Source organism: Daphnia magna, linkage group LG10 (assembly GCF_020631705.1).
Source record: "Daphnia magna isolate NIES linkage group LG10, ASM2063170v1.1, whole genome shotgun sequence".
In the NCBI taxonomy this organism is placed as follows: Eukaryota; Metazoa; Arthropoda; class Branchiopoda; order Diplostraca; family Daphniidae; genus Daphnia; species Daphnia magna.
The window spans coordinates 7,178,568-7,201,396 of record NC_059191.1 but is presented as its reverse complement, the minus strand read 5'-3'; the positions used below and the strand labels follow the sequence as shown (position 1 = coordinate 7,201,396).

The 22,829-nt window shown below is 41.2% G+C and overlaps 8 protein-coding genes and 1 long non-coding RNA gene across 12 annotated transcripts; 2 read left to right on the top strand and 7 right to left on the bottom strand.

The window, feature by feature from the left end:
• Window positions 1-648: 648 nt before the first annotated feature.
• LOC116932045 (ionotropic receptor 21a) lies at window positions 649-4,168 on the bottom strand. Of its 2 annotated transcripts, XM_032939758.2 has the most exons (3): window positions 3,210-4,168; window positions 2,853-3,127; window positions 649-2,789 (listed from the first exon to the last, which is right to left on the bottom strand). In XM_032939758.2, exon 3 carries the CDS (start codon window positions 2,785-2,787, stop codon window positions 937-939), a length of 1,851 nt encoding a protein of 616 aa, XP_032795649.2. In that variant the 5' UTR covers window positions 2,788-2,789; window positions 2,853-3,127; window positions 3,210-4,168; the 3' UTR covers window positions 649-936. The 2 variants fall into 2 exon arrangements, with proteins under 2 accessions (XP_032795649.2, XP_045036355.1); XM_045180420.1 differs by having other exon boundaries at window positions 649-3,127.
• A 141-nt stretch (window positions 4,169-4,309) lies between these two features.
• Window positions 4,310-5,754, bottom strand: LOC116932064 (stress protein DDR48). 2 transcript variants are annotated; one of them, XM_045180421.1, is made up of 4 exons: window positions 5,609-5,754; window positions 5,189-5,524; window positions 4,715-5,116; window positions 4,310-4,654 (listed from the first exon to the last, which is right to left on the bottom strand). In XM_045180421.1, exons 1-4 carry the CDS (start codon window positions 5,663-5,665, stop codon window positions 4,556-4,558), a joined length of 894 nt encoding a protein of 297 aa, XP_045036356.1. In that variant the 5' UTR covers window positions 5,666-5,754; the 3' UTR covers window positions 4,310-4,555. The 2 variants fall into 2 exon arrangements, with proteins under 2 accessions (XP_045036356.1, XP_032795673.2); XM_032939782.2 differs by having other exon boundaries at window positions 4,310-5,116.
• Window positions 5,755-7,066: 1,312 nt separating this feature from the next.
• LOC116932068 (DNA-directed RNA polymerase II subunit RPB1) lies at window positions 7,067-8,712 on the top strand. Its single transcript, XM_032939788.2, has 2 exons — window positions 7,067-7,164; window positions 7,350-8,712. Exons 1-2 carry the CDS (start codon window positions 7,161-7,163, stop codon window positions 7,961-7,963), a joined length of 618 nt encoding a protein of 205 aa, XP_032795679.1. The 5' UTR covers window positions 7,067-7,160; the 3' UTR covers window positions 7,964-8,712.
• Window positions 8,713-9,225: 513 nt separating this feature from the next.
• On the bottom strand, window positions 9,226-11,683 carry LOC116932052 (calcium/calmodulin-dependent protein kinase kinase 2). Of its 2 annotated transcripts, XM_032939769.2 has the most exons (8): window positions 11,593-11,683; window positions 11,423-11,476; window positions 11,051-11,279; window positions 10,747-10,967; window positions 10,631-10,684; window positions 10,359-10,578; window positions 10,185-10,295; window positions 9,226-10,115 (listed from the first exon to the last, which is right to left on the bottom strand). In XM_032939769.2, exons 3-8 carry the CDS (start codon window positions 11,130-11,132, stop codon window positions 9,544-9,546), a joined length of 1,260 nt encoding a protein of 419 aa, XP_032795660.2. In that variant the 5' UTR covers window positions 11,133-11,279; window positions 11,423-11,476; window positions 11,593-11,683; the 3' UTR covers window positions 9,226-9,543. The 2 variants fall into 2 exon arrangements, with proteins under 2 accessions (XP_032795660.2, XP_032795661.2); XM_032939770.2 differs by lacking the exon at window positions 11,593-11,683 and having other exon boundaries at window positions 11,423-11,573.
• Window positions 11,684-12,773: 1,090 nt separating this feature from the next.
• LOC116932061 (keratin, type I cytoskeletal 9) lies at window positions 12,774-14,045 on the bottom strand. Its single transcript, XM_032939781.2, has 3 exons — window positions 13,896-14,045; window positions 13,633-13,786; window positions 12,774-13,535 (listed from the first exon to the last, which is right to left on the bottom strand). The coding sequence occupies exons 1-3, from the start codon at window positions 13,938-13,940 to the stop codon at window positions 12,886-12,888; spliced, it is 849 nt and encodes a 282-aa protein (XP_032795672.1). The 5' UTR covers window positions 13,941-14,045; the 3' UTR covers window positions 12,774-12,885.
• On the top strand, window positions 13,962-15,857 carry LOC116932065 (DNA-directed RNA polymerase II subunit RPB1). Its single transcript, XM_032939783.2, has 2 exons — window positions 13,962-14,498; window positions 14,683-15,857. Exons 1-2 carry the CDS (start codon window positions 14,495-14,497, stop codon window positions 15,687-15,689), a joined length of 1,011 nt encoding a protein of 336 aa, XP_032795674.2. The 5' UTR covers window positions 13,962-14,494; the 3' UTR covers window positions 15,690-15,857.
• A 281-nt stretch (window positions 15,858-16,138) lies between these two features.
• Window positions 16,139-17,014, bottom strand: LOC123477087. The gene is made up of 3 exons (XR_006652360.1): window positions 16,741-17,014; window positions 16,412-16,656; window positions 16,139-16,322 (listed from the first exon to the last, which is right to left on the bottom strand). It is a non-coding gene; the product is annotated as an uncharacterized LOC123477087 (long non-coding RNA).
• A 1,186-nt stretch (window positions 17,015-18,200) lies between these two features.
• LOC116932054 lies at window positions 18,201-20,477 on the bottom strand. The gene is made up of 7 exons (XM_032939772.2): window positions 20,306-20,477; window positions 20,102-20,244; window positions 19,908-20,042; window positions 19,649-19,762; window positions 19,131-19,499; window positions 18,795-19,062; window positions 18,201-18,713 (listed from the first exon to the last, which is right to left on the bottom strand). Exons 2-7 carry the CDS (start codon window positions 20,218-20,220, stop codon window positions 18,510-18,512), a joined length of 1,209 nt encoding a protein of 402 aa, XP_032795663.2. The 5' UTR covers window positions 20,221-20,244; window positions 20,306-20,477; the 3' UTR covers window positions 18,201-18,509.
• A 168-nt stretch (window positions 20,478-20,645) lies between these two features.
• Window positions 20,646-22,733, bottom strand: LOC116932058. The gene is made up of 6 exons (XM_032939777.2): window positions 22,327-22,733; window positions 22,073-22,270; window positions 21,613-21,945; window positions 21,442-21,536; window positions 21,199-21,371; window positions 20,646-21,135 (listed from the first exon to the last, which is right to left on the bottom strand). Exons 1-6 carry the CDS (start codon window positions 22,416-22,418, stop codon window positions 20,956-20,958), a joined length of 1,071 nt encoding a protein of 356 aa, XP_032795668.2. The 5' UTR covers window positions 22,419-22,733; the 3' UTR covers window positions 20,646-20,955.
• Window positions 22,734-22,829: the final 96 nt, after the last annotated feature.

Here is a 22,829-nt window from a genome sequence, read left to right as displayed (position 1 = left end):
CTTCTGGTTTGGTTTAATATAGGATTGCGTAATGCGATTTTATGAAATTTTTATAAAATAATATTTTAGAAAATATTATATTTTAAGAAAAAGTTTGATTAAAATTAAATAATAGTCTTAAGGTGTAAGAGCGCCAAATGTGATGCATTATTACCATTACCGTGCCTGGCCTCCCCTTATGGTCACCCCTAAAGCCTTCTATTTCACCGCATTATTATGAGACGATTGTCGGATTATAGAGCTAGAACTACCCATTATCATCTGGATAATTCTTATCACAGCTAATGCCATAAGTTAAAAGTATAAACTACGTCACTGTAGCAGATTTTTAGACATCAGTTGTGTTTTAGGGGGGTTTTGTACAAATGGGAAGTTGGCGAATGAGACTCAGAAAACGTACCATTTCGCCAAAACTTTTCATTGAGCATTATGGTTGCCACTGATCTTATGGTTTTCCCAGTGATCAATGTTCGTTTTTCTGTTACGTTGATTGAGTAGCTATGCTTCCTTTATAAACACAGACTGTGTGATAGAAGAATTGCAGGTACTACTGTTCCTGTCACCGGTCACCGGTCACCGGGTAACCCATACATCTTGCTTCCTTCACTGAAGTGTTGATTATAGGGCTACATGAAAATATGTTCTAAATCATTGGGAACCTTTTATTGCCAGTTTTAGTGGTCGTTAGTAATCTGTGTCTTTTACAAACTTGTTTAAAAGCGAAGCAAATTTCATGATACGTAGATATCGTCAAGCAACACTTTGATCTTATTGTCTGGCAATACCAAATGAATTTTCAATTATACAATCAGGTTTTTGAGTTACAGATACTATTACTCTACACTTTATCAATCTACAAAAATTACGTGTAATGCTCCAATATACTGGACTAGGTTGAAATTCAATCCTTTGTTCCGGTATGTAACAAAAAGATTTTCAATCAGCTGTTACGTTTGTGGAAACACATGCCGAAGTGGGACGTCGATACAACATTCTATGAAACACAATTTCTGCTAAGAAAAAGACAATATCGATGCAGTAGCAGAGTAATAAAAGGTAAAAGGCTCCTTCGAGGCTGTAGAGGGAGAATGGTTCTTTCTTTTTCTTTGAACGTTTCGTTAATACAACATGGTGATTATCAACGACAGTGTCAAGCCAATAGTCAATTATCCCAGCTGCATTCAACTGATGAATGATACGAGTCATTGCGGATTTAAACGGAGCATCGCTATTCATGGCAATCGCAACAGGAAAAGTACGCAGACATTCGCGCATTACATGTAGTCTCTGACGTGGATCTACACTGTGAATGGAGATGTTGTGCATCGTACTAGGTAAGACAGTTGCTGACAAGTACTTGAGGAAATGTTTGTTCTCATACAGCGCATTGACATTTTGTTCTCCCATAAGGACTTGAACGGTCATGTTTGGGGGCACCAATTGCTGTCGGTGTCCGAGTTCAACGGTATCGGGATCGTTTGAATATTGCGCTAAATCCCGCACGAAGGTATTGAAACCGTAAGGCACCAGGTCACTGCGTACCAGTTGGGCTATTGTATCTATTGGTAGCATCGAAACTGGACTTCTGGCCAGCCATGATATCAATCCCGTACGGTAAACGGTGCCGAGAAGAAAACAGAAGAGCCACCAATTTGAAGTGTAAATGCGTACAGGCCACGAGGATTTCTCGTCGCTTCCAGATCGTACGCCCGTGATGCTCTGAGCGTTGTAGATCATAGCTTCACTAAAGAAGCGCAATCGGTCACGTGAGCCGAAAATTTTATGGTAAAATAGAGCCACCATTTGAATAAGTAAACCTCCAAAAAAGAGGGAGAAACAGGTTGCCATCCAAATGGAAATATCAAACGGTTTGATGAGTGCGTAGACTTGTGGCCATAATTCCGGCGGTGGCGTCAGAAAGGTCGAGCACGATATGTCGTAAGGATAGCTGAATTCTACCTGTTTGATGTAGTGTAACGTCATGAAAACATTAGCCACACCCAAAGTCACTTCTCCACGCGATACTTCACCAATCAATCCCGTCCAAGTGCCATTGTCCAGCTTATTGCCCCATTTGGAGCCCACTTGAGCTGAGGATGAAAATATTGGCTGGAATCGAAGAATTTCACCGATAACCCGAATAAGATTGGGATCGCGGCCGCAGTTTTGGTCTTCATCTTCTTTACATTTCACCGTTGTAGGAGGAACGAAGAAAGTCGAGACTTTTACGGGACGATTTCGGTAGTTGAAAGACTGGTCAAACAAGATTCGTTTCTGGTTGGCTTCTAGAAAGTTTCCGTCGTAAATTCCAATCATTTCAGGCGCTTCCATTGTAGATAACAAACGATAACGGCGGAATTGCAAAATCGGCTTGTTGACAGTTTCTGTTTCTGGGTTCCAGTTGTAATCCTCTTCGATCCATATCACATCTAAATCATCGGTCTGGAGAAGGTTATTGCCGGTGCTGAAAATCAGGAAAGTTTTAGTAAAATCAATTCGCTTTGAAGCTAATGATTTCTGTAGAAAATCTTCGATAATCCAATTAGATCCGTCGTTGATGAGGATAAGGTAAGCATCGCTGGATGGCATTTTTGTAATGACAGAGTAGTTATCTGGTGATAATTCCAACATTACTTTAGGGACATTTATATCTAGGATCCAATCGCTTTTGTCGTTTGTGGTTTCTTGAGTAAATAAAACAGTTAAGCTCTTCCATAGGAATCGACCATTTCGAGCCAGCTCGTGAACGAACTGTATTTTCAGCTGTTGGTGATGGTCCTCGGCCATGCCTGAATAAAGCTGGAATGTTACGAATAAGAATAATAGTAAAAATTTGTACATGTTGATTTTACTAGCGAAAATCAGCTGGATTGTTTGCAGTGCCGGAGTAAAACGACAACTGGTTTCGGAGCAAACAAGGTCCACCGCTTTAACTGGCCGGAGTTGGCTTCTCCTTCATCACGCCGACATTTTTGGGTCGCATGCTGCGTGTCCGGAGAATATTTGCTATCGATAAAAGGCGTTTTCATTTGTAACTTCAGTTTAGTCGATATTTTGTGTCAACGAAGCGAACTGCTTTGCCAAGTTCAAATTGATCCAATACAAAAGGTGTGCCCACGTCTTTCACCTGCGTTTGATTATTTAATGTTGACCAAGTATTGATTTATCGGTTTCGATAATTGTTTTTGATTTGACTGAACGTGACTTACCGTTTGCTTGAAGGGCTCATAACCATCCATGGCAGGATAACGGCTGATAGATTAATAACTGAGTGGCAATCAACAGTGTCGGGTTTAATTTGAGAAGAACCTTATACCAAATCCTGCGCTTCTCTGGAAACTACTGGAACTCATAAGCTAATTTACATGTTAATTGAAGAATTTCAGATTAAAAAATGACTTGCGAACCAAATGTCGGAACCATGGTCTCCTCACGCCATCCTCGCCCACTAGGAGCTCGACAGAATCATGGAATATGGCTCCATCCTCATCACAGTTAAGGTGAAGATTAATCTACTGCAATCTGGCTAGGACTATGTTACATAGTTAGTAACTCCCGTGCCACACGGCTACAACAGCCCGAGGAGGTGTTGTAGCAACCGCAGATAACATTCATATCAAGCGCTACCGAGCCTTGAACTCGGAGCCTTTGTGTCGCTATTTCGGGACTATACCGACTCAACCAATAGAGACACATGCTAAGTAATAAAAGGCAAGGAATAATATTGAATAATGATATTCGATAATGGTATTCGATATTACGTTCACGTGCGCAATGCTGTCACTATTACAAATGACATGCAACCAGTTGCAAGGTAAATAAACTTTGAAAGTTTGTAGTCGTTTCGATCGCCAAAACTGGATACACAATTTATTTGGCTCACCAAATTGTCATTTAGAAAGCTGTGGCGAGACACGGCGGTGGTTTTTGAGTTTCCACATTTCAAGCTTGCTACACTGGATTAGCATAAAGAATGAGAGAAAACAGCTATTACTTCTAGAAGCCAAAACAGGGAATAATTTACTATTCCCTAATAACGGAACATTACACTGGTTGTCGTCCAGCAGCAAAGCAATTATCGATAACATAGTTGATTCACCTGACAAACCCCACACAAGTTAGAGAGGTAGGCGATGTTGGGGCGTGTGCCTTCAAAACTCTATAGCCATAAAAAGCAACAGGTACCGCAAAATCTAATTATTTCGGTTGGGCGCGGTGAAAATTGTCTCAACATGACGCACTCATCAATGAGTCTTGACTAGTCAGTTTGGATTGATTGATCGAATCCCGCAAAATAACACTAAAACAGTATGATTTTACCAGTCATATTCAGTTCAGAGTTTGCAATTACAAAATCGATATGACCAAATATTTTGAAAATAATGCAAACCTTGCCAATTATTTAGTTCTCTGGAACATGATGGGATGGGAAGGAAGAAATCCATTATGCAATGATGTATGAAATCAATCATGCTGATAAACAGTTAATTGCGTCGAAAGGATACTACCTTAAGATTAGGCAATCAATAAATAAGCTTTAATATTATCACTGCCCTTAGTACGATGTAGTGAAACCCGGACGTAACCAGTATGGCAAAAAATTGGGTGGAATGGTGGCAGTGTCGTCGTAGACGGAATCGACAGTAACCGGAGCCTCGTAGACGGAATCAACGGCCACTGGAGCCTCGTAGACGGAATCAACGGCCACCGGAGCCTCGTAGACGGAATCAACGGCCACTGGAGCCTCGTAGACGATATCAACGGCCACCGGAGCCTCGTAGACGGAATCGACGGCCACCGGAGCCTCGTAGACGGAATCGACGGCCACCGGAGCCTCGTAGACGGAAGCGACGGTCACTGGAGTCTCGTAGGTGGAAGTGACGGTTTCGGGAGCCTCGTAGGCCGGGACGGAATCAACTTGAACTACGTTGGAGTCGGTTGTGTACTCAGTCTCCCCGTAAGCTGAGGAAGACAATGAAGTAGTTGCTTGATCTGGCTCTTGTTCGGTTAGAGATTTGGATTCAGCATGGTACTTAGTGTGGTCATCATCGTTATCGTCATCATCATCGTCATCATCATCGTCATCGTCTTCATCACTGCCATTGTTGAGTACAGCCTAAGAATCAATTGATTGTCAAGCATTAAAATACTCCACCAACCTATTTCTGATTTTTTAAACGGGACTCACGTAACTTTCCGATACTTTGGAGTGATTTAATTCTGAGGTAGCTTGCGTTGGGTGAACCACTGTGGTATCAATTTGCTCGGAGTATGTTGATACTGAAGAATCCGACGAGGAATAGGTAGAATTTGAAGCTGAAGACGAATAGTTGGGATCTGAAGCTGAAGACGAATAGTTAGGATCTGAAGCTGAAGATGAATAGTTAGGATCTGAAGCTGAAGATGAATAGTTAGGATCTGAAACTGAAGAAGAATGCGAGGCGTCTGAAACTGGTGCGGAAGTAGTACTATCCTTGCCGTAGGTAGCGGCAGCAACCACAAACAGAGTAGCGAAGATGATGAACTAAAAGCATACGAAAATGGAATGCTGTTTACTAGGAATATTAAAACTTAAGAAAGGAAAATAAAAATATTTTAGTTTTTATACCTTCATATTGGTGTTCAGCTGATGGAAGGCGTTGACTAACTGATACAGGTTGACCATCGTTCATCGACTTTTATATACAGGTGACCGCTGTTAGTTTTCTTATTTTTGCACGAACAAATTCAGAGCCATTGTATTAGCTACGACATATGAGAAATTCAAAAAGTGAAATGATTTTCTTTGTTTAAAAAAAAACCAGTTTCAAACAAGTAACACAATCTTAGGGGATCCCCAACATTCATCGAAGTTATATCGCAGATAACTGGAATATCTGGTGAACGGTGATCTGCCTCACAAGTAGTGGAAACAGAGAAAGTGTAAAACATAAACAAGCATTTTACATGTAGGAAAAAGTAGCCTGAAATGAGAAAAACTCGGGAGGGGGACAAAAGGAAGACAAGAATCTACTATATTTATGGAATGCATACTACATCGTGTTTTTGTAGAGGTGGGAAAATCAAAATTCGTGAAAGTTCACTAGCACAGCAGGAAAAAACAAAACTGGCATCTGGTCATTCATGCTAATTTCCGTCGTGCGCTGAGATTTTATCAGAAAACGAAAGTGCTTGTTACACCTCATCAGCACAAATTCATCTTAGACACGATTGGGAAACCCCTGCTGTGTTAAAAGTAGCGAAACTCAACGATACAGTCCAAGTTAACTCGTGAAAATGGCACGCGTTTCACGTTGAACAGTATCAACGAGAAATTCCCATTATAGAAAAAAATATTCTTGCAATGGAATCTGTTTAATTGTTATGAGGAACTCTTCAAACATTCAATTCGCTTGATTCTAGACCACAAGATTTCTCTCCCTCCTACTTGTCGGTTCTGTTATTGTGAGGACCAGAACTATTTTGAAGTAAAATTTCTGATCACGATTCAAAATGAAATCTTTCATTTGTTGGAGAAAAACGCAATTGACAGAAAACACAGGATCAATTAACTTAATTAATAACCTACCGCAATAAGGTAGCATCAACGTAGAACGTTGAAAGTGTTCAGCCATAATGAACGACTGCAGATGTCATCGTTTCACACTGGTAGTCGAAGAGGTAGGGGGCCGAGTGCCGATACGTGGATTCTGCATGATCAACGCCTAAATTTCTGATATTTTTTCACTGAAACATCTTCCAGAAAAGCTGTAAAGTTGTGGCAGATGTCACGACACACCACACCGCCTAATCTCACCAATACACAACTAATAACTCATTTCTAAAATGCTTAAAAATTGATTTTGTTTTGCTAGCATTAAAGTCCAGCACATCTCTCTCAGGTGACACAGGCGCAACTAAATTCCTTGGCGTAGATGTATATCCCTGACATCAAAAAAAAAAACCTATTGGGGGTTAGAGGGGAAGGGTACGAATCTTAGTTTCCAAGAAAACGTTTATGCAACGACATCCCTACCTTTACGCGATAAAAGCTACACAAATGGGGTATAAAAAGGGTGGCCAGACATGCGTTACATCAGTTGAGTCTGGTAATTTAAATCTGATTCAGTTCTTTGTAGTTGAAAGAATATGTTGTGGCTTGTTGGATCAAGATCGCCATAATGGGTAAGACCTTTCGTTTTCAGACTATTCCTGTTTCTAGATCATTTTTTCTTCGATTGTTTTTCACTTGCATTGAGGTGCACACATCGTTCGTTAGTATTCCGTTAAGATGCTATGGTTGGACACTGTGACATTTGAATACACTGGTTTGGAGGTAAATGTGCATTAATTCATGTTTTATGTGGCAGGTACCTACACAACAATGCTGATATTGGTTGTTGTTTCGTTGACGGATGGATCAACTTCAAGTGGGCCGATGCGTTCATCTTACTACGCCACCCCGGCGTCGTCCTACCCCAAAATGGCGCCCTATTTCACTACGATAGCGCCTTTATTACGTAAACTATTTGCTTACAACGCTGCAATCCAGCCCTATCGCATCACGGTGACTGCTGGCTACCCTACTGTGACCCAAGCCTACCCCATCATGGCACCATCCTACTCCACTATGTCCCCGAACTACCCTTCTTTGGCTCCAGCCTACTCTTCTATGACCCCAACCTACCCTGCTACGGCACCAGCTCGTCCTGCAATGGCTCCAACCTACCCCGCGTTGGCTCCAGCCTACTCTACTATGACCCCAGCCTATACCACTGTAGCCCAAGTTTTCCTTACTACGACTCCATCCTACCCCTCAATGGTATCTTCCTACACTAAAATGAATCCCGTCTTTCCTACGATGGTATCACCGTACGCTACGATGGATCTTGTTTCCCCTGCAATGGTTTCCACCTATTTTACCCCACGAGGGCTCCCCCCAACGCTCAAGGGTTCCCTGCTTACCTTTCCTATACTACGGTAGTACCTCCTTCATCTACCACGCCACCTTACTACACCACAGTAGAGTCTCATTACACTGCCATTGCGCCTTCCTACCCCATGGAACCACCCTACTACACCACCCTGATGCCTTCCCACACTACACTGTCATCTTGTTACTCTACCAAGTCATCCTACATCGCTAACCCTGAGCCTCTTTCCACTACTCCAATGTCTTTCTCTCTCGTTATGGCCTCTTCCCCTCCTATTATGACGCCTTCTTCATCTACACTGTCCCCTTACTACACCGAAAATGAAAGGTATTACAGTAAGGTGGCGCCGTTTTACCCCACAATTTTACCCTATGCTACACCGACTCCTAAAAGCATGATCCTATCCTTTCACTCTACCATGGGGCCTTCCTACCCCACAATAACCTTCTTCTCCATTATAACAGCTGCCTATTACACTACGGTGACACCTTTTTATGATGAAAGATCGTAGGCTACTACACCACAATAGCGCCGTACCACCGCCCTTTGATGCCTGCTTACCCTACACTGGCTCCGGCCTCTAGTACGATGGTTCCTTACTACACCACAAAGTATACTACTCCGAGTTATGACACGGAGGCCTATTCGTAATAGTCCGACACCTAAAATTCCACAGCTTCCCTTTTACGTGAAGCTAGTCGCTATTTATGTGTGCCCAATTTCTTGCCGCATTACGTGTCTGTGTTGAGTGTTTATTGTTTTCTGTTTTCTGTGAGAATTATATTTAGAATAAATATTATTCATTCATAGAATCCCTTTGAAACTCAGGTCGTCATTACAGAAGACAACAGTGAATTACTATTTTCCTGCAAGGAATTGCGAGGACTTAATAATTAATTATTGATAATGCGCAGATTTCCATGAAGTCATTTCTTTCGTTTCTAGCCATCTAACAAATTCAAAGTTCAATGGCTTGTTCGTTGAAAACAAGTTTGAAAATAAAAGTTTCACGATGTCGAGCGGACAACTTTGAATTTCGTCAATTTTCACGTTAACTTGACAACTGGAACAGCTGGTGAAGGGAGATCAGCAACTAAAAGAGTGAAAGTGCGAAACACATCCAGACATTTTTTTTTAAGGGCATTGGTTTAAAATACGAAAAGTGTCTGTCATTAGATATTCAGTCCATTTTGCATATGTTTCGTGTTGGTGCTATGATGAAGATCTTGACTAACGCAATTGACGCATACCTAATGCATCGTGCGCTGAAATTTTGATCTAAAATCGTCGCTTGTCAGAAAGAAAGAGCTCGTAATGATCGCTTCGTTTACTTTCAAATTTTCATTTTTATCACAGTGTTGAAATTTATAACCAGCAATGAAGAAATGCAGATTAGCTATCAAGTCGAATTTATACAATAACACTCGCCAAAATTCACGAAATTAAATTCTATTGCTACGTTTGTTATTTCTGAATAATTACTCGATGATGCCATTCACCTGGATGGGAATCATCCACCTCTACGATGGATACTATTTGATTAAAGATGGAATGTACGAAATTGATTGCAATATAACGTGGGAGAGCTGCCAACTACACCCAAAAAGTGTTAATTGCCCTGGAAAGGTAGTCAAACTGAATGTTGAGAGAACACGCTTTTCACCAGAGAAGCAAAATACGGGACGGAAAAAACCTCAGGCAGAAGTCCCTCAACAAAAATTGCCCCATCAGTTTCACTTACGCAATTTTCTTTTCGGAATGATCGGCGAGAGTCAACCCATGGATGTTCTTTGATTTCCGAAACTGTAATACGTTGACTTGGATCTTTGCAAAGCAGACGAGTCAGCAAATCCTTGAGTAAAGCAGATGTTGAATCTTGTACACCTGGAAAACTTAACTCCTGGTTTCGGATCGATTCATATAGCGTCAACACGTTCGTGCCACTAAAAGGAAGAATGCCGTAGATAAGAACGTAGAGAGTGATTCCCATGGCCCAAATGTCTGCTGCTTTGCCGTAGAATTGGCCAGTCAATTGTTCCGGAGCAACGAAAGCTGGTGTTCCGACAGTGTTGTCCAACAGCACGTCTTCAGATCCGCAGAATTCGGTACAGACACCAAAGTCGGCAATGCGCAATCTACCATCACGACCGACAAGTAAATTAGCGGGTTTGACGTCGCGGTGGACGATATGATTGCGATGCACTGAATACAAAATAAACAATTCGTTTAGCAGGATATCACCTTTGCTTTGGGAAAATGAAAAAGTCTTACGATATTCAATTCCTAACAGTAAATCACGAAAGTATTTCCTGGCTTGCGTTTCTTCTATTCGGTTTCCATTCGGTACATCCGCCACGGGCCCCAGTTCCAGTAATTCGAACACTGTCAGTAGCCAATGGATTACTATCATGTAAAAGGGATATGCTTTGTATCTGTTTTATATACCCAAGTAAAGATTATCTTGAGCTGGATCGTCTAGCACTTCTACCAGTTTAACGACGTTAGGATGGTCCACTTTTTGGAGAACGGCTATTTCTCGACGGAGGCGATCGAGCGGATGAGAAATTGTTCCTGAATTTTTAGCAAACTTGTTTCTCTGTGGAGCTTGGCGGCCAAAGAAACCTCCCTTTTGCAACAGTTTTTTCCTCGACATGATCTTCATGGCCTAGTAAAACGGAAATAGATTCATTCGTCACACAACTCGAATAGAAACTTACGTAGTCAACGTTGTTCAGTGTATCGTGAGCCAGTTGAACGATTCCATACGATCCCTTTTCATTAGAATATTCAAAATTTAGTTATGCAACAGAGTGATTGGATAACATCGATTTACCTGGCCGATGGATCGCTTCAATAAGTATTGATTGATTTGAGTATACTGGCAGGTATTATCCACTTTAACATGTTGATTTTGTTTGAGAGGATGTCGGCTGTTTGAACTCACAGGAGGAAAAGGCAAACGAGAAGAACCGACACATTTGAAATCAGGCGAAGATGCTCTGACATCTGACGCTTGTTGATTAACTTCACTTCCATTGGACGTTCCATAACATGCTACCAGGTAAAGGTTGTTAAGCAAAGATTATTAGCTAGGGTAGCAAAAATAATTCAACTTAAGAAAATATCGTTAAGATTACCTGGTTGGAAACTAGGTAGCTTTAGCATGGAAAACTTGATCACAATCACCAATGTACAAATCAAAATGAGTAAAACTATCATAGCAAAATGGTTTCAAGTCCCAAGAAACCACAATTGCGTTGGTTTCCTTTGGACTATAGAGAAACGTCAAAGGTTCACTTGATCAACTGAACGAAAATGCACTGGCACATCTGGTTTTATATTGGTTCCAAATTCCCCGCACACGCCCTCCAGAAATAATAGAATAAAAAGAAAAAGAGATATAATCAGGATGAAGAAAAAAATTCATACCGAGAAAATGAGCTTGGGGGTTTGAAATCATCACAGTTGCGATAGCTTTTAAAGTAAATAAGCTAGTACCAAAAACTTACAAGTTTTCCTATAACCTCCAAGAGTTGGCGATGTCTTTGGTCAGGTTGACAAGTCTGAAAAGAGAATGTTACATTTCTGATTTCTTGCATTGATTCCGGTTTTCTTACACACCCAAGATATCGACAATCTCTAAAAGAACCCGACTAGATTGTTTTTTTGAAAAATATACCTGATCGTGTGTACCCCAAACTGCGAAGTAATTCTAAGCACGCAACAGATGAAATTGGCAATGACCTTCGGTAAAAACGTAAAAACGTATTTTATATTAGAAATCTACCCTGCCCTTCACTCTTTAAAAGCCCCGCCCTTTTTCCGGGATTTTCTGTGTGACGTCAGCATTTGTACCGTTGTCGGTTTACTCTCAGTGACGTGCTTACCATAGCTGGGGATTTTATTTTTAAGGCTAAACAACAAAACAAGGAAGTAACAAATCCCGTCCCGTAAAGACTCCTTTATCGAGTTCTTTATCAGCTAGTTAGCAATAGAGCATACCTTTTCCTTTATCTACTGGAACGTGAAAATTTCCTCTTCGTGATTACTGCCCTGTGTTGACAACCCGCCAAAAGGGAGATGACATCCCAAGTGTTGACCGCAGATGTAGTCACTGTTTTCCCATCGATAGATCCGCAAAACCAGGCCTACACGCGTGAAACAATTACAAAAATCACCTTGGACTAACAGGACGTAGCGTTTCCTTTTTAAAAGTTGAGCTATTTCAGATTTCGCCTTTGCGAAAAATTAGAGACACTCCAACAACCGGATTCTGTGATAAGGAAACAAAAGTCCCGACGTTTAATAGCGGGATTACCGTAGGGCATGCATAAAGCAACGCAAAGCACAACGTCAGGAAGGATGTGGTATCATTTCATCCTGGATAAGCTGCCCAATCTTAACGTCACGTTTATCTGATGACTATAATAAGGAAAGTTGAATGGAAACACGACCCCACCATAAAACCACACACAATTTCATAACAAAGTAAACGCGTGTTTCAACTACGTAATGGTACTCACGTCTACTCGCGCAGCAAAGTAGGGAAGCGAACAATACGGGCAACTTGCGGGTAGATGCTTCACGTAACATAAAACTGCTTCACGCTTAAGGAGAACTAAGAGGTTAGCAACTTTAAAGAAAATTTAAGATCATTTACCTTAGTTTGGCCGTAACATCAGAAGTTAGCATGCGGACATGGTACGGTCACGTATCTTACGTGATATGACAACCTCGTGAGACTGCCACTATGCACCATACACACAATCTTAGATTTAACTTCACTCTTTCCAGTCATAATGCTAATGTGCATCGACAAAGTTCTGTCCGACTGGACACTGCAGATCAAAACACATGTAATTGTTCAAACGCCACGTCTATTCACAACTATGTCCATAAAATCAATCATGGAAAAGAAAAAAAACGACCTTATGTGCCATGTATCGTGGTGACAGGAAATCAGAATATGTTATCAATAGAAGGGATTTCTGTTGGCATTGTATCCAGCACCAATATTGGAATACGAATTAGATGCTAATCCCATTCCGTATGCCGCATTCATCATTCCACCGTACATGTTACCGTTTCCATAAGATCCTCCACCATAGTTCCCACCATACGAAGATGCACCCATGCCGCCAGCAAGAGATGAATACGGAGTAACGCCGTAACTGTTCCCAAATCCACCATAAGATCCAGCATTACCTGCATAGCTCCCAGCTCCGTAGTTCGCTCCAGTGTTCCCGTAAGAAGATCCAATCGTGTTCATGTTATTGCCGTAAGAAGAGTAGGGATGTGTCATTGCATAACCGTCATACGAAGAGCCTATATTGTTTCCGTAAGCAGGAGGAACACCATAAGAAGATCCGGCTCCGTATGTTGGGTTAGCCATGCTGCCGTAAGTTGGAAGTGGATTCACACCGTAAGATGATCCACCGTAAGAATGACCTGTGTTGCCATAAGGTCCACCGTACGACGCACCATACGTAGCAGGTGTGACGCCATAACTTGCAGATCCGTACGATGCGCCGTAAGGGCCAGCAGTCACCGAACCGTAGTTGGGATAAGGCCTCGACGTAACGCCAGTGTCGTATCCACTATAACTACCAGTAGAATATCCACCTGTCAACAAGAAAATGGATGAATTAAAACGCATCACAGGAGTCCGTCGTTCTGAACACGATCGAATTATACTGGGATAACTGACATTTATACTAACCAATAATGCGGGGGTCCAATTGTTCTTCTCTAAGTCCGTCATTGTTTGCGTTAGGATTTGTGTTGCGAGCAATCGTTCCGTTGGCGTCCTTTACATCTGCTGCCACACCAGCCTCCCCCCACCTGTTGATTGTGATTAGCATCAGGGCAACCACCTTAAACAAGAGCTCAGATTACAGCTGATTGAAGCATAAATGACACTGTGCGACACATTAAATACTCATAGCAAAACGTGAATTCGAAATAGGTTTACTATTTACATACCAAAGGAAGGTGGAGATGAGACGCAATGTTCATGTTGCAAGCCATGGTGTAGGAATGAGTACTCAGCAAAGGTAGTTCTCACCTTTTTATACGATTCGTTCGAGAGGTAGGGTGCAAATAATGTAGCCACGTGGTTTTCCATCATCGACTCCTGATTTCCGTTTGGTTTGATCGGCCAACCCAAAGTTTTTACTTTGACTCTGCATCGATGGTTGGGTTGATTTCTTTACACGAGACGAGTTTCGTTACTTAATTCTTCCTTTTTGCAAGAGGATGAGCACCGATAATTAGCGATTGATTGAAAATAGCAGAACTAAAACCCAAAAAGAAATGGCTACATCCAACGTGTACGGAAGATAAAAAGGCTGGGCGAGAAACTAGGAATCTTGAGTTTGCAATACAACAAAAGCCGCTGGGATGTTGACAGGATGCACGGGAATCCCTGCCTCCAAATGAGAGCTGCAGGTGCATCAAAGTTGGTATAAAAGGAGAGCTTTAGACGGACAATTGATCAGTTGAGCTTGCCACTTCTATTCAGTTGCAGCTCTTCTGAGTTAATTAAACTTTGTATCTCTTCTAGATTCTCATACTTTGCCACCATGGGTAAGTTATTTTATTTTCTGAGTGCTCTGTTGATGTTGTTTATCCATGCCATGTTGCCCATCATTTGCCTTAAGACTCATGCTTAAGACTATAGATAGATGCAACAAGAACATGATTTACAATAGAATACCTTAGTAAAAATGAGTACTTTAATAGCCAGTCTTAATTATTTTGTATATTACAGCTGTTAACGGCGTCATGACCGCGACACTATTGACGGTTTCCTTGCTGATGTTGGGATCGGCTTTGAGTGGACCTACGGCATCTTCCTACACCACCCCAATACCTTATACTACACCGGCTTCTTACTACTCTTACACTGCCTATACTACGATGCCATCTTCGTACACTACCATGGCGCCCTACTACACCACCGTGGCTGCTTATTACGCTACGATGGCTCCCGCTTATTACGCTACGATGGCTCCCGCTTATTACGCTACGATGGCTCCCGCTTATTACGCTACGATGGCTCCCGCTTATTACGCTACGATGGCTCCCGCTTATTACGCTACGATGGCTCCGGCTTACGCTACGATGGCTCCGGCTTACGCTACGATGGCTCCGGCTTACGCTACGATGGCTCCGGCTTACGCTACGATGGCTCCGGCTTACGCTACGATGGCTCCGGCTTACGCTACAATGGCTCCGGCTTACGCTACAATGGCTCCGGCTTACGCTACAATATCTCCCGGCTTACGCTACAATGGCTATTTGGCTCCCGCTCCCGCTACAATGGCTCCCGCTTACCCCCCGATGGCACCCGCTTACCCCCCGATGGCACCCGCTTACCCCCCGATGGCACCCGCTTACCCCCCGATGGCACCCGCTTACGCTACAATGGCACCCGCTTACGCTACAATGGCTCCGGCTTACGCTACAATGGCTCCGGCTTACGCTACAATGGCTCCGGCTTACGCTACAATGGCTCCGGCTTACGCTACAATGGCTCCGGCTTACGCTACAATGGCACCCGCTTACGCTACAATGGCACCCGCTTACGCTACAATGGCACCCGCTTACGCTACAATGGCACCCTACTACACCACCATGGCCCCCTACTACACCACCATGGCCCCGTACTACACCACCATGGCCCCCTACTACACAGCATCTGAGTCCTACTACACTACCATGGCAAGCTACTACATGACAACGTCAAGGTACTACAGAGATACTTCGTCATACTAGTCGACTTACTACATCAAAAACTTGCCTTTACACATGCTCTATTTTCTTACCTCGTTATGTCTGTTAAATGTACGTACCTTTGTTAAACATTACTTTCTGTTGCTATAAAGATCCCATTGAATAAGATGGTATCATATATTTCGTTAATAAAAAAATTTTACCATCAAATTCTGGTACAGTCAAGAACGCAATCCAACTAACTGAATGTGTAGGGATTTTGGGGGAAATACCTCACCGTTCGCTTTCAGTTATTGCATTAATCTAATTTGGCATTGCTCGCCATGACGCAACACAGCCCACGAATTAAAAACGTCTGGACAATAAGCAAGCGACACTTTGCTTACCTGTCCTGAACTGCGAAGTTTAAAAGCTATTCTGATTTGAAATTTTCAAAAAATTTGTTAAATTCTTAAGATACCTTTTGCAAGGAATAAACTATTAGAGAACAGTTTGTGTTTTCAACGATTGTATTTCTAGCAAGTTGCATATTCTCAGAGAGAGCCCATTTTTGAGTATTCCACTGTTTTGCAAAGACTTTGCTAGATGCAGCATTTAGAAATAAGCCTGCCAGTGAAAAATTATCAGCCTGCAAATACACCAACTCCATAGCTTGGATAGGGTCGGTAAGGATATCTAACAAATAATAAAAAAAAAACAAAATCATTCATACGAAAAATTGCGTACAATCACGTGCAATCCTTTGACTACAGCAATGAACTTACCCGTAACCGGTAGGAACATAACCTGGAGAATAGCTTGGGTAGTAAGGTTCTGGGTAAGAGGGATAAACTGAAGGCAAGGCACCAGCGTAGATGCCGATGTTTCTCTCATACAGGCCATGATGATGCGTGGCTGCTGCTTCCATATCAGCTTCGACATTGGAAGCAGCGGATTCAACGGGAGACGGAATAATGCCAGCGGTAGCGGCAGCGACGCAGAACACGAGGATGGCTAGTTTCATCATTTTCTAGAAAGGCGTAATAAATAACCACGGTTCTTAACCAAATGACCAATCAAAATTTTTAACTGAAACATAAATGAGGAAACTTACTAAAAGTTGTGAGGGTCTTGAGAGTTGTAACTGGAAGGTGGTCAAAACAGATGTGGTGAATGCTCATAGTAGTTGCTCACCTTATATACTCAACGAATCCCTCTCTGCAACATGAGGGGTCAACACAACTTTCTCTCCGAACCCGGAAGAATCCGCAATTACACGAGTAGGCCTATGCTGTAATAGTGGAACGTTGAGGGCTTAGTTACGGAAGGCAAATTGACACATCGACCTTTGCGGGTTCATCGCTTCGTAACATTTGAAAAAGAATACACTGAATTTACTTTACTGACCTGGACTGTTTGGAATCCTCCAACTGTTAGCAGTTGTGGGCCTTTGCAACAGCCTTGTCAAAATGAAAAATATTGCTTAAAAATACCCTCAGGTAGAAAAGGTGAGCAATGTAAGAGCAGGTAGGCCTGGTATAAAGAGAAAATTAGTGAACCTTATCTAAAGAAGTTTCTGTTGGAGGGGTCAGTTTTGTCATTGACGAAGGTCATTTCTTTCTTCTGCATGCCGAGAACTAACAGCTTTTCGATCTGCTTTCTCTTTTCGTGAAATAGTGGCGTAATCTTTAATTTAATATACGATAATATAGCTTCTATTTAAACTCAATCTTCATTTTGCAGAAATCAAAGTTCTACGCTGAATCTTTTACATCTATATAAAACCTTACCTTTGTGAAAATGAGCCACAAGGTGATTAAACATAAAAGTTGTTTCCTTTTCTCTTTAGGAATTGTCTTTTAACAAGTTGCCCTCGTCGACTAAACCAATTGATCCTGTTCCTGAAAGGATTGAACAGCTTTCAACTTCATTACAATAATATGTCACCACATTTACTTACTCTTGCACACAAATTGCCAATCGAAGAACTTTCATCAACGTCCATTCTATTCCAGATGTAATTCTCTCTTCCGCCAGTGGATACGAGGCTTCCTTGGTACTCCATGGGGGGGAAGTCACATGCTACTTCTGCTAAACGTTACTATAATTAAAATTCTAAGTGAAAAATACTAGAAGCCTTCGAAGCTAACAATTAAAGATCCTGCAATTATGGGGTAGTGTTTAACAACAACCATAAAGTAATTAATCATCAAAAAAGAAAAAGGCATCCCAATAAAGAAGCACCTGAATAGAGCAATTGACGTGCGATTGCGAGACATATCATCGTTGAAATCCACTAAGATGAAGTAGAACTCGCCTAATTTCTATTTTTAGACAAAACGTGTTTGCGGAGGGCGCGGTAAAGCTGTCCACCACTTTAGTTGACAAGAATTGATACTTCCAAAACTTCGTCTGTGATCGGTACATGGGATAGGTTTCACTTTGCATCAGTTGTAAAACAATAAGGCAAACATCACTGATCGGCAAACCATGCGTTATTGGATGCGACGGTTCCAGTAAACAAGCGAGAAACCATCTAGAAACGTCTCACTTGGTTATTTCGATACACATAACTGCTTTACACGATTTTCGACTGTATTTCTTGATTAACAGGGAAAAGGCACGTAGCCTGTACTTTACTTCCTTTATAGTAGAAAATTTCTTTCCAAACAACGGAGCAACAAAAAGTGGCATTTCCTTCTCGGTTAAATTAACGGTTATCAACACAAATGTACCTATACGGTTGGGACAAGTTCGATTATACCTAGTTAAGGTGAAGTTAAATTACGAAATACTTAATAACATTAAAACAACTCTAGGGAAAAGTTTCTGTGAACGAAGAATCAACGAAAACCCAAAAGGTAGAAGAATAGAAAACAATTCTTAATACACAATGGGAACAAAACGTCGCTTTTTCGTACCCTCTCCATTAACAGGCTGGGCTACCTGCTCGTTTTGGCAATCGTTAACGACGTCCATATTTTCTGAGGTGGGCTTCCTTTTTGGTAATTTCAGGTCAAGCGCTTCTATAGCTAATTGAGTAGCTTCTAAATTGCCTTCGGCGCATTCGTAAGCCGGAACAAGGTTCTAAGAGCCGGGTAAAAAAACATATTTTAAAATCTATGTATGAGTATTTCTCTTCAGTTATTTTAATGAATGATTTCTTGCCCATTTAATATCAAGAAGACGTGAAAAGTAGTCCAGCTCACGGATGAAAACTCTGTTCCTGACATGATGACCGCGCAATGTCATCCAGTCGTTTTGTTCCCATTTCAAAATGAAGTAAAGCATGAATCGGATTATGTTCTCGTAATCTGTGTTAATCTGCAATTTTGTAATCCCATGAGATCCGGCAACGCGTATGGCTTCTATCACCGCGGCAAACCGTGCTGCCTCCTGAGTTCGGCGGCCACGATGAAGACGTTCGCTGACATTTCTAAAGTTTTCGGAACGAGATTACAAAATTAGTTCACGTAAAGGCAATTTAAGCTACCGTCATCTTACGATGAATGATTTGGTCCGAACCAGACTCCAATAGATGCTTTTTCACGAAAAGGGACTCGACATTCTCCTTGCGTGTAAACTTGCACGTACCCTTCATCATCAACGTAGAAAATTTGACCATCGAAGTTCTCCGTTTTCAGTTCCTGTACGGGCACGACGGGTAACGTAGGTAAAGGGAAGTCAAACCTCCATGTAGGAGAGTCTAACTCATTTTCGTCTAGGTCGTCGATATTTAAACCAAGAGCTTCCAAGTCAAACCAATCCGCTCCGTCATCATCGTCATCATCTTCATTGTCATTTCCGTTGTACGCAGAGCCGTAATCGGTGCTGCCATCGTTCAGTGAAGATTGTGCATCGCTACAAAAATCCCTTTGAGACAGAATTTTAACTATTTTAGAAACAACACAAGCTGACTGTCAATTGTTATTTCCTTCTAAGTAAGGACTAGTTTGTACAGTTAGACATCTCAACATCTCAAATTGGGAAATAAACCATATTTTCTCAGCCAAAATACTTACTGAAGAGACTGGGCAGAAACACTCGCTGCTGAGGAGTTCCTGCTTCTAGGAAAGCAACTATCATTGATTGTAATCAAATCAGCTACATCGTACTGAGACTGCACATCTGAACCCCTTTAAAAAAATACATAGTATTTTTTAGTATTTCACAAACTGTCAAATTTCTACTTCACAGAAGACATACAAAATATTTATGGAAGTACAATTGCATGTGGCATAATTAAAAGAGAGATTCACACGAAAACAGGAGAAAACTTACGAAATAGATGGGGCATAAGCACTTCCAATGGTAGAATTTCTACTCCTATTGCAGAATGCTTGCAATTCAGCAAATGATGGCTCAGGAGAGTAATAGTTGGCGGTGGATGCTTCACCATAGACATTCATTGATGTACTGCAGACAATTTTTCTAATCAATCACATCTTTTGACAAACAATAAAGTCAAATGTTACCTGCAGTTTGATAACGGACGGTAGGCATAATGCTCTAATGGAGGTGGGTAGGATGGTGAAGTTGGATAGGTATAATGCTCTAGTGGTGGGGAAAACGGCATGAAAGGCCTGTGCGACATCGTTGAAATCTCCCACGTGCTCAACTTTAGTTTCGTCAGTTAATAGTTTTCACTGACTTGGTTTTTTTTAGTCTACCTGCCTTACCAACTAACAATAAGCGATTAACATTCGGGAAGACCCTAACAAATATCTGATGGAACCTTGACGTTAACTTAACGCGGTTTTATCAGTGAAATTTCAGATTTTACGATGAACTGCTCCTGCGTCCTGACTAAGCCTAACTTAAAGCCTTTACCCTTAAAGCAAGATACTGTTTAGCTTAGCACACGTTGCAACGACCTAGTATACGCTGCTGCCCACTAGCGAACGAACCTGAAAATAGCGATTTAAGGCCAAAAACCCCTTTTAAATAAGGATTATGAGTGAAGCACAAGAAATTGCTTAGCCATTCCCATTCATAAATGGCGCAATAAATGTATGCATATTTTTAGTAAAAACGTTGTCGTAGTTGCATATATTTTCACATCTGATTTGAAACATGAAAGGCGAAAGAAAACTGTACGTGAACTAGAACAGTCTACTAAAGTATAAATTGAATACATAAACAAAAAGATGTTTGACTGCATTGTAAATAAAACTGAAGGGAACAACACGTTCAAATCATGAAAGCGGATTTTTTTTTGCAGACAGTTGTAGTTAAATTTAATTAGAAGAAAAACAAGTTAAGCGTAACCGGATCTTACCAAGCTTAAAGACTGACCTTAAACACAGTGCTGAAAAGACGAAATCGCTTTTCAATACGGAGAATACCTTTGCAGTTTCCGGTTACTCATTCGATTGGGACGACCTTCTGAAATTTTCCTTACTGATAAATTTTGTGTTTTCCTTTTGCCTACACAAGCGGCAGAGGCGATCCTTGCAAGGCGATCCGCCTCAATATTACCTCGCACTCCTCCACACGAAGGCACGTAATTCTAACGTAGAATAAAGAAAAATGTTCTTAAATTGATGCACTCAATACTTTACCACTATTTTACCCATTTTATAGTAACCAACTGAGAATAATGATGTAGCTGGCGGATAAGGTTCTGGTTCCGTACAGGGAATCCTTTTATATTCCGCCATCCGTTCGCTTCCCATTTACTAATAAAATAAGTCACAAACCTAACAGAATTTTTACTATCTGTGTTAACTTGAACCTTATCAACACCTGAAAGGTAAAAAACAAAGAACATTTATAACATAGTTGATTCCACATAAATGTTATTGATCTAAAATACCGCACGAACAAACAATTTTTATTGCTTCGATGATGGCCTCTAGCTCAGCCCCATCGCTGTTGAATCCCCCAAGACGGGTTGGTTGGCTGACGTTCCTACAGAAAAAACATAACAGAAACGCCAGATTAACCTCGCAATCTTGATTCGGCTCAACCTAACTGCATCATTTACAATTTATGATTTGGTCCAAACCACACTCCTATGGCAGAAACTGAATCAACCAGCTTATAACGGCCGTTAATGAACGATCCATCCGTGTAGACCTGGATGAAATTTTCATCATCGCAATAGAACTCGAAATCATCCATTATAGCGACAGTCAATTTTTCAATTGGCAACACAGGTTCTTCGGGCACAGGAAATAAATCAAACCTTCGCTCGACGGTTTGAAAATCCTCATCAGCAGTTTCATCGCCAAAATCAAACCAGTCTGCTTCTTCTTCATCATAAACACAATGACCATGAGACTGGAATTTTTGAAAAGTTGATGTCATTTTCCAGCTTCTATAGACACAATGATAACATATTGAGTAACAATTTTACATTTTCTACCAATTTCTGTATCACAACAAAAGATTAAATCCAAATCCAACTGTTTGAAAGTTGTTAAATGCAATGGTAGCACACTTACCCATGATGAGTTGGTGGGAAGAAGGCTCTTGTTTCAACAGCCTTTTTGCAAAATGTCTGCAGATCAGTAAATGAGGGGTGGTAGCATAAAGATGATTGAAAATGCTGAATGGTTGAGTAAGTTCTTGGATAGTCATTCGAATATGGAAAGTTGCTTTGATTATGAAATGGAATGGGTGGAAAAGATGACCACGGAGGACTGTAAAAAAAAATACTTGTTTTTCATAACAATACAATATGCTTGATAACAATTACCTTCCACTTTGTATGGAATAAGGGTTACGGTCATGATTGTAGTGCTGGGGACCTTGCTGAGAATACCGCCCAGGTGGATTAACACCTAACATTTTTTTACTTGATAGTTAAAAGAACTTTTAAACATGAGGCATTGGCCGTTGACTGCTACTTTGGACAATCAAGAAAGACTCGGTAGGCGTTCGCGTTTTGGGATATTGCTTTTACAGTTGACAACTTTCGACTCCAATAAATTGCACTGTTTCCGAACCATAAACGGAAAGCCTTACAACGTCTTCGTTACTGAATTGTTAAAATCGAGATACTAGTATCTATAATTTTGTATCAATTTAGTTTCAACGGAAACTTATGACCTAGCCGCGTGGTGACCAACCCATGGACATGCCCATGGAACAACCTTGTTTATAGGCAGGTGGCTTGCAACTAAGACGCCATCTATGGGTTAAACTAAAATGATAATTTACTGTAATTTGTCACAATTACTTCCCCAAGTAAATAAATTC